This window comes from Pteropus alecto, unplaced genomic scaffold, assembly GCF_000325575.1.
Source record: "Pteropus alecto unplaced genomic scaffold, ASM32557v1 scaffold301, whole genome shotgun sequence".
Classification (NCBI taxonomy): Eukaryota; Metazoa; Chordata; class Mammalia; order Chiroptera; family Pteropodidae; genus Pteropus; species Pteropus alecto.
The window spans coordinates 1649938-1660176 of NW_006431043.1; the positions used below are offsets into that span (position 1 = coordinate 1649938).

Consider the following 10239-nt stretch of genomic DNA (forward strand, 5'->3'; position numbering starts at 1 on the left):
GGAAAGAGAAAGGCATGCAGTTGGTTGGTGAGAAATGTTTCACATAGAGGGAGCAATGACTTCAAATACCTTAATGGATGTTTCTGTGAAGGGTAAATGAAAATTTATAAACTCAGCCATAGTTAAGTGCTCATTAGATGTTAGGTATAATTTTAAAATAAGAAATGGAGATAATTCCATAGATTATATGTCTTCTATGCTCTAATGTACAACTTTCTTTTCCTCTTGATAATTTTTTTTCAGATTCTATGTTATTTATCCTGTTCTCCGATCCTTTAGGTTGCCCTCTTTTTTAATCTTTAGTGAGTTAAACCCTGCTGGCAATACTCAGATGCTACTGCTGTTAGAAGTCTTCTTTTCTTAATTTTTGCCCTTGGCTCAGTATTCGTATACTGTAAACTATGTCACATTGATTATCCTGCTAAGTATTGGGCAACTGCCCTCTCTAAAGTGGATATTTACAATTTCTCTGAGGTGATGATAATGGTACTGTACCTGACATGCAGGGACCTGTTGGTGTGTATGTGTGTGTGTGTAAGAGGGGTGATAAAAATGGTGTCAAGATGCTATTTGGAAGATAGTGCTTCTAGGTAATCCAGAAAACCCAACTGGTCCCAATCCCTATCAACCTCATATCCCTTCTAGAAATCAGAACAAAGTGACCATGTCCCTCTGTCTCTGGTTGTGAAACCACTAACCAGAGCTTGACCCACTTTTGTTTTGGCTTTCTTTGACTATAAAGCATTTTTTCCTGATTTTATCGGTGTGGATCCAATCAAAGAGGAAAACCACATACTAATTTGAACAAGGAAATGTTTTTATAAAGAATTACTAAATGTAACAAGGTATTGGAATAATGAAAGATTGGCTAGTAAGAAAGAAAGATCTATTAGTCTGCTCCAAAATACTGTAGACTGAGCAGCTTACACAACAGAAATTTATTTCTCACAGCTCTGGAGCCTGCGAAGTCCAAGATCAGGGTGCTGTTTGATTCGATTTCTGGTGAGGGCCCTCCTTCTGGTTTAGAGATGGCCATCTTCTCACTGCGCACTCACATGGCCTCTCCTCTGTGAGCACATGGAGAGGAGGGAGAGAAGGGTAGAAAGGAAGCTCTAATCTCTCTTCTTCTAAGAGCACTAATCCCTTCATGAGGGTTCTGCCCTCATAACCTTATCTATACCTACTTATCTCCCAAAGACACCCTCCTCCAAATACCATCACATTCAGGGTTAGGGCTTCCACGTGTAAATTTTAAGAAGATATAGACATTCAGTCTTTAGCAAAATAGAACTCTAAAGAGTGCAGGAATGGCTGCTGTTACTCCTATGGCTGAGATACAGCACCTAGGAAAAGCTGCTGTCTTCCCCCCACCTCGCCAAAGTGAGAGACAAATCTTATCAGGAAAGCCCATGGTTTACTGAATGGCTGAAATCATGGAAGTGCCACTCTAGCAGAACTGGTTGGGAATCTGCCCTCTGGAATTTGATAGAGACTCACCTTCTAAAGTACCTGGGATAGTTGTTCATGGGAAAATGTCTTACCCGTGAGGTAAGTGAGGCTTTGCCAAAAAATCGCCATGCTGCTGGCTGCTACTCGCTGCAGGAGCTGGGTACTGGAGAAGTCTTGCACTCTGCAACAGCCCCTCCATAGAGCATGCTAGAGAGCAAAACCCTTGTCTCCTGCAATGTCTCTCCAGCACTCTCTACCAACAGAGCTTCAGTGCCAGTTAGCAAAGGAAAACTATTTCAAAGATCTGGATCCTTTTCCAAAGAACAGGCAAAAGGTAGATTTAGAGTGGAAAGGCAATAAACCAATAACAATTACATTGATATAAACTAAGAATAAATACCAGCAGAAGCAAACTAAGTGAAAAATATATTGTTGGTTAGCAATGTAAATTACTTTTCAATGCCATTCTGAGTTTTATCCATTGTTACATGCTCTGTCCCTAGAATGGAATCTGGTTCAATATAGATGCTCAATGTATGTTTGTTGAATGAATAAATGAATGAATGAATGAATGAATCGCTTAATTTTTTCTCTGTTTTCTCTTTCTCTCTTTTTTTTTCCCCCATTAGCGGATGGATGCACTGATTGGTCTGTCGATATCAAGAAATATCAAGTTTTGGTGGGAGAGCCTGTTCGAATCAAATGTGCACTCTTTTATGGTTATATCAGAGCAAATTACTCCCTAGCCCAAAGTGCCGGACTCAGTCTGATGTGGTACAAAAGTTCTGGTCCTGGAGACTTTGAAGAGCCGATAGCCTTTGATGGAAGTAGAATGAGCAAGGAAGAAGATTCCATTTGGTTCCGGCCAACGTTACTACAGGACAGTGGTCTTTACGCCTGTGTCATCAGGTACCCTTTTAACTCTATTACTGCTGACTCATGCTGCTTTCTTATGCTTAAATCTTGCTGCCATCCCTTTCACCTAAACTATTGTCTCAATATTTGTGTGTGTTGCTGCCTTCTAAAATTTAGAATCTAAATCATAAAAAGATGGGATTGGAATTTATATTGAGACATTATTTCTGGCTTATGGAGAAAAGAGATACCATCTGGGTATCTACTTATATTGCCAGAAATTACTAAAGACTATGAAATAAAATTTATAGAGGTGAAATGCTGCAAATCAAATGTAAGCAAAGACTTGCAGAAAGGATGCATGGTTTATTGCTAAATGGGTTGTAACATTTTGTTATTGCCCTTCACAGACAGATAGAGCACAGATAGCTCTGGTTTACACACATCTGCAAAGATGATTTAAGTAATGCGTGTATGTGCACAGCAATAGGAGGGCAACACTGCCATGTTAGGGAATAAGAAGGCTGTGTTCCAGATCATTTTGTTAACTAAAAGTACTGGATCAATACGATAATTGTCCTTGGTCCCTCAGGGCTGATACAAAGGTTAATAACAAAATCTGTGCCCTTATTCCCCCCAAAATTCATCATATATTCACACATCTCTGTCTGCTTGTGGAGGAGACATATGTAGTTTGCTTAATGATAATACATTGAAACAGTATCCATGTAACACATTAGCAGTTAAAAATCTCAGTTTAAGCAGTTAGTCCTTCATGGGTTGTGAATCACACTGGGCATGAATGACTGTGGATGTCTTTGACTCTAAGAACATTGGCAAAGCAGGGTATGGGCATACAGAGGGTGTGTTTAAATCTATTTCTTTGTCTTTCTGTATTTCGGCTTATTAAGGGAAAAAAAGCCAAATCAAACTCAGTCGATTCCCAATTTGGAGAAATTCTCAGAATCACATAGTGTCTTTTTCAAATCGAAATTCAACATTTATTTCTGAAATTATGATCAGCAGCTATTACTCCTCTTTCATAAGGGTTGTACCTTCCCCTTGTTGTCCACTGTAGGAATTATCTCTATACTGAGTGTGTTACAAGGTTAGCTGTGTGTTAGGATATTAAAATAGATCAAAGCCACATTTTAAAAAGTCAAACAAATTTATCTTTTAACACTGGTGATGTATATTTAGAGTTAACTTTGGAAAAAATAAATGAATGCAAGTAGATTTGTGCTTGAGGGAAAATGTGGACTGGATTGTGAAAGAACATACATACAATTTATTTGGCAACTCTTTTTCTTTTTTCCTTTAGGGGTCACCAATCCTTGTATGTTCAAACATAATTCTTAATAGACGGTAAAGGTTTTGTAGGGGTATTGATAAATAATTGCCATGCTACTACAGTCAAAGAGTACTGTTTGGACTGACTGTTCTCGCTTGACTAATAGTAACTTGATTTCAATTCATGTCTGCTGTGTTTCTTTAAAAAAATTCTGGTTGTTCATGCATATGTAGAGTTGATTCTTCAAGAGAGGCAAATGAGTGTCTTCATTTATCCGAGATTAGAATTGAGCTGTGTCCAGAGTCTAACATTTAATTTCATTATGTATTGTTGATGAGAAAATGATGATGCGCACACATTAGTAATCTGAATTTCTAAAGCACTGATGTTGCTTTAGAAATGATTCTGTGATTCAATGCTCTGAGAAATTGCATTAAAATGTCCCTCGATTTATAGTTGGAATAAGGAATGAAAGGTCAAAAAGTTTCAAAACCCATGACATTTGTCAGATTTTCATGTCTAAATTTTTTATAACTTGAGCAAGTTGTTTTCTTTTTTTATTAAATTTATTGGGGTGATATTGGTTAATAAAATTATATGTTACAAGTGTATAATTCTATAATATGTCATATGTATATTACATTGTGTGTTCACCACCCAAAGTTAAATTTCCTTTCCTCACCATATATTTGACCGCCTTTACCCTTCTCTACCTCCACCCCCACACCCTCTTCCTTCTGGTGACCACTAAACTGTTGTCTGTGTCCATGAGTCTCTGTTCCTTTGTCTTGTTCATTTGTTGCTTTCAATTTTATATCCATCTGACTTATTTTACTTTATTTTACTTAGTGTGATAATCACAAGATCCATCCATGTTGTTGCAAATGGCAGTATTTCATCTTTTCTTATGGCTGGGTAATATTCCATGGTATGTATGTCTACATTTTAATGGGAGGTCAAACTAAAACACAAACACCTTAAAGTTTTATATCTGCCAAGTAGAATTCTAGAGAAAGTGATAAACTCAGAAAAAGATACTTTTATCACTGAAATTCAAATTTTAATTGCTTTGAAGTTAGTGCTGATATGACTCCCTTTTCCAGTTTGGAAAGTGGTACTCAAAATCATAACCAGCAGTTTAAATAGCATGACTTAGTATTGATGTGCAGGTACTCATGATGTCCAGAGCTGTTAGTTGATTCACTGACATTTTGGCGCATTGTTAGCTACCAGGCCACAAAACGGTCACCATTAGTTTTTACGTAATCCACATGCAAAGAACTTTAGATGTTTAAAAATGTTAGCTTCTACTCTAAGGTTCTAGTCTTTCTTTTAAATGTTCTGGATATTAAACTTATCAATGAAAAGGTTTAATAAGCCTTTTCATATATAGTTAATTTGTATTTATACCTAAGTATTTACAATTAAGTCTTGTAAATAATGGACATGTTTAAGATTACTATCAATATAATTAATGAGCTTTCTTACTTCCTTCTCTTAGTATTTATTTTGAACAGAATAATACCACATAATTCTTTGCTCCATAGTACTTGGCTTTTTATTTGATTTTCTCCTTCTTAAAATTTTAATTATTTTTACATGAAAAAGTGAATGAAGGAGAGCTACATAACAACTTATTTTTTTTCCATTATTGCCATTTAAAAAAAATGTTTACTTTCTGAAAAATATAATTTTTCTGTACTCTTGACTCGCAGTGTTTTAATCCCCTTCTTGAGATTTATGCCTTTTTAGCAGTTTCATATGCAGAGCTAACCAGTGCACATGTAAGCATTTTAATACCCCCCAAATGTAGCATACTAAGTTAGTACCCTATTTTTTCACTGAAATTTTTATTTTTGAAGTAATTCTACATTCATATTCAGTTGCAAGAAATAATATAGAGAGATCTCATGAATCCTTTACCTGGTTTCTCTCAGTGGTAACATTTTACAAAACTATAGTACAATATTATAACCAGGACATTGACAATCACTGATACAGTCAAGATACAGAATAGTGCTGTCACCTCAAGGACCTCTCCTGTTGATCACATCCACCTTCATCTCCCACCAATCTCAAAGCCCTAGCAACCACTAATCTGTTCTTCATTTTTAATTTTTTCAATATAAAAATGCTTCATCAGTGGACTCATATAGTATATCACTGTTTTGGAATTGTGTGTTTCGCTCAACATAGTTCCTTTGAAATGCATCCAAGTTGTTGCATGTATTCTGTAGCTTGTTCCTATTTGTTGCTGAATAGTATTCCATATATGGACATTACCTCAGTATTCTTTCATTGAAAAACATCTGAGCTGTTTCCAGTTTTTAGCTGTTGAAAATAAAGTTTCTGTTGTAAAAATATACCATATCTTCTTTACTCAGTCACCTATTGAAGAACACTTCAGTTGTTTCCAGGTCTTGGCCACTGTGAATAATGCTGCAGTGAACATTGGAGTGCGAATATCTTTATGGATAAATGTTTTCAAATTTGGGGGTAGATACCCAGAGAGGGATTTCTGGATCATATGATAATTTTATTCTTAGTTTTTTTGAGGAACCTCCATACTGTTTTCCATAGTGTCTATACCAGTTTACATTCCCACCAGCAGTGTCTGAGGGGTCCTTTTTTCCCACAACCTCTCCAACACTTGTTATTACTTGTCCCATTAATGATAGTCATTCTAACAGGTGTCAGGTGGTATCTGATTTATTTTGAGTTAATATTTATATAACATGTAAGGTTTATTTAGATCAAGATATAGCTTTTTAGATGTCCAGTTACTCTAGCACCATTTGTTGAAAAAGCTGTTTCCTCAATGGAATTGCTTTTACATAGTTATTCAAAATCAGTTGGGCATGTTTGTGTGGGTCTATTTCTGGATTCTCTATTCTATATATTTGATCTGTTTCATTTCTGTCAATACCACTCTGTCTTGGTTAATGCAGGTATACAGTGAGACTAAATATCAAGTAGAGTGAGTCTTCTCACTTTATCCTATTTTTAAAGATTGTTTTAGTTATTATTGGCCCTTTCTCCTTCCATATAAATTTTAACATAAACTTGTCTGTGTCTACAAAAATCTTTACTAGAATATTGATAGGAATTGCATTAGAACTTTTTTCTTTGTGTGTTTGTAAGTAATAGTGTCTTTTAAATTTCATTTTCAACAATGTACATTGGTAGTACTATTAGAAATGTGGTTGATTTTTATGTATTAAGTTCTCTCTAAAACTATATATTTTCAAATGACATATAATGTGTTCTCTCTAATATCTAGTTCCTTTGCCCAAGTCTTGATTTTCTCTTTAAGGACTAAATAATTCTTCTTTTCATCGAAAGCACATATTAAGCATCTATTCAGAGATACTTAGTGAAATCCATTTATTCAGTCATCCATTTTTAACAAACATCTACTGATCACTAAGTAATATGCTAATGATAGGATCGCAATTTCTTTTTTAAAACCAGTTTTTACCTTTGAGTATTTTACATGAGAGAAAATAAGTGTACAATAAATTATTGTAGATACTATGACCATAGTTTAAAATACAGTGGGGTTCCACCAAAATGGAGTAACCCCATTTCTCCCAGTCCTCTCCCTTATAACTAAAAATGCTGGATATAACACAACTGACAAGCATTGTAAGTCTGTAAAAGGTAGGAGGAAGGATTGTCTAGGGCAGGAGTCCTCAACCCCCAGGCCGCGGACAGGTACCAGTCTATGGCCTGTTAGGAATGGGCCGCACAGCAGGAGGTGAGTGGAGGGTGAGCGAGTGAAGCTTCATCTGTATTTGCAGCCACTCCCCAGCGCTAGCATCACCACCTCAGCTCCACCTCGGATCATCAGGCATCGGATTCTCATAGGAGCAGCGGTCCCTGATGCTAAAAAGGTTGGGGACTACTGCTCTAGGGACCTCAGGACTTGAGGAATGACATGACCACAGTGTTCCAATTGCCCCACCAAATGATGTAGGCAAGGCCAATCTTCCAGTCCCCTGCCTGGCAGAAGCAGGCAGCAGAAATACAATGCCCCTGCTCTTGAATGTGGAAGGGTCAGCATCCCTGAGTGGAGTGGCTGATCTTCCGTTCTCTGCCCAGTGAAGAACTAGGCAGGCATTATATTCCTTTGCAAGAGTAGTGTCAGTGCAGTCCAGTGGCAGCCTGAGCCTCTACTCCCACCTGGCAGCAGTGAGAATCTCTGAGGCACTGCGAAGTAGGATTAGTCTCTGCTAGGCATCACTGCTCTTCCTTGGTATCAGGGGTCTCAGTAGGAACAAAGCATCCACCTGCAACAAAGCAGAACATAGTAATGGGAGGCAGGGCTAGTTGGTATCCAGTTTCCCACCTTCTCTCTCTGGATCAGTGTGGCCCAACATGGAGTGAACTAACTCTTCTACTGGAGGCAGCAAGGCAATTTGAGTCAATACCACACTTTCACCAGGAAAGTATGAGCAGATCTGAGGAGGAAGCAGAACATACTTAGCCACTCAGCCCTCATGTTACATTTCACCTGGAGGAGTGTTTGCTTAAAAAGAAAGGAAAAAAAAAGTTTATATTGGATTCAAATTCTCATAATATCTAAAATGTGCAGGATCGAATACAACACTCATTGGTTATACAGTGAGTCAGGAAAATCACAACACGAATGAGGAAATAATCGACAGATACCAACACTGAGATAAATCAGATGTTGGAATTATCTGACAAGGATTTTAAAGCAACCATCATAAAAATACTTCAGCAAGTAACTACAAAATCTCTTGAAGCAGATGGAAAAAATGGAAACTCTCATTAAAGAAATATAAGTTATAAAAGAGAAACAAATAGAAATTATAGAACTGAAAAATACAATACTCAAAATAAAACCCATTGGGAAGGTATGATAGAGCAGAGATGATGAAAGATGGTTTGTCTTCTTTGCTACTATATTAAAATTTTACTTACAAGGACCAAAGAACTTCATTTTGCCAGATCTTCTGGGTTTCACTTGCTTTTCTCAACACTGATTTTTACACCTTCTACTCTCTGATAGATAGCTCAGTAAATTCCTCAGGGTTCTCTTTCTTTGAATTTTTCTTTTTTCTTTTTCCCCCTGGCTTTATTGAAATATAGACAATTAGTTGCTTGTATTTACATTGTACAATTCGATGAGTTTTTTTCAATCATATTTGGCATACAATACTATATTTCATTTGTACAGCATAGTGATTAGAGATCTATTTAACTCACAAAGTGATCACCCCACTAAATCTAGTACCCCTCTTTCCCCTTACATATTTATTACAACATTGTTAACTATTTTCCTTATGCTACACTTTATATCTCCATGTATATTTTGTAACTCCATTTGTACTTCTTATCCCCTTTGCCCTTTTTCACCATCCCCCATCCCCCTCTCATCTAGTAGCCCTCATTATTCTCTATCTATGAGTTTATTTCCGTTATTGTCATTGTTGTTTATTTTGTTCTTTAGATTCCAATGCTACATGAAATCATGTGTTATTTGTCTTTCTCTATATGACTTATTTCGTTCAGCACAATACCTTCTAGGGCCATCAAAGCAATATCTTTTTCCCATACCCTTCCTTTTAGTCTCTGTGTGTCTTTTAATTTGAAGCAAGTCTCTTGTAGGCAGCATATATGGGGATCTTGTGTTCTTATCCATTTAGCCACTCTATCTTTTGGTTGGAACACTTAATTCAATTATGTTTGAGGGACTTGTTCATAGGAATGTAGTTGTTACCATTCTTTATTCCTGTTTTTGATACATGTTGTTTTTTTTTTCTTCTTAAAGAAGTCCTCCAACATTTCCTGTAGTACTGCCTTGATGTTGATTATTCCTTTAGCTTATTTTTGTCTGGGAAGCTCTTTATATGTCCTTCAACTCAAAATGATAGCTTTGTTGGATAAAGTATTCTTGGTTGTAGATCCAGGGTTTTCATCACGTCGAATATTTTGTGCCAAGACCATCTGTCCTGCAGGGTTTCTTTTGAGAAAACAATCTTATGGGTGCTCCCTTGTAGTTAACTAACTTATTTTCTCTTGCTGCTTTTAATATTTTTTCTTTGTATTTAACTTTTGGCATTTTAATTATGATGTGTCTTAGTGTGGGCCTCTTTGATTCCTCTTTCCTGGGACTCTCTGAGCTTCCTGGGGTTGTATGTCTGTTTCCTTCACAAAGTGAGGGAAGTTTTCTATCATTTTTTTTCAAATAGCTCTTCAACGTCTTGTTTTCCTTCAAGTACACCTATGACATGGATACTATTACATTTAATATTATCCCATAGGCTCCTTAAATTATTATTATAGTCTTGGCTTCTTTTTTCATGCTGTTCTGATTGAGTGTCCTTGGCTTTCCCATTTTCTGTATAGGTCATTTGATCTTCTTTATTCACTTTGTTTTTTCCATTTAATATACTTCTCATCTCAGATAATGTGTTCTTCATTTCTGACTGGTTCCCTTGTATAATTTACATTTCCATTTTTGTTTTTATCTCTTTATTGAAGTTCTCACTGAATTCATCTACACTTCCCCTAAGTTCATTGAGCATCTTTATAACCAGTGTTTTGAACTCTGCATCTGTTAGATTCCTTGACTCCATTATTTCTGGATCTCTGTTGTGTTCTCTCACATGGTTTCT

The 10239-nt window shown here is 36.5% G+C and overlaps 1 protein-coding gene across 2 annotated transcripts in view; it reads left to right on the forward strand.

Moving 5' to 3' along the window:
* Nucleotides 1-10239, forward strand: part of IL1RAPL1 (interleukin 1 receptor accessory protein like 1) — a 1242120-nt gene that overhangs the window by 636285 nt on the left and 595596 nt on the right. For both annotated transcript variants that reach the window (XM_006905511.3, XM_015595605.2), the window contains one exon: nucleotides 2079-2358. In XM_006905511.3, the coding sequence (XP_006905573.1) occupies nucleotides 2079-2358 (280 nt within the window). The remainder of the gene's footprint in view (nucleotides 1-2078; nucleotides 2359-10239) is intronic.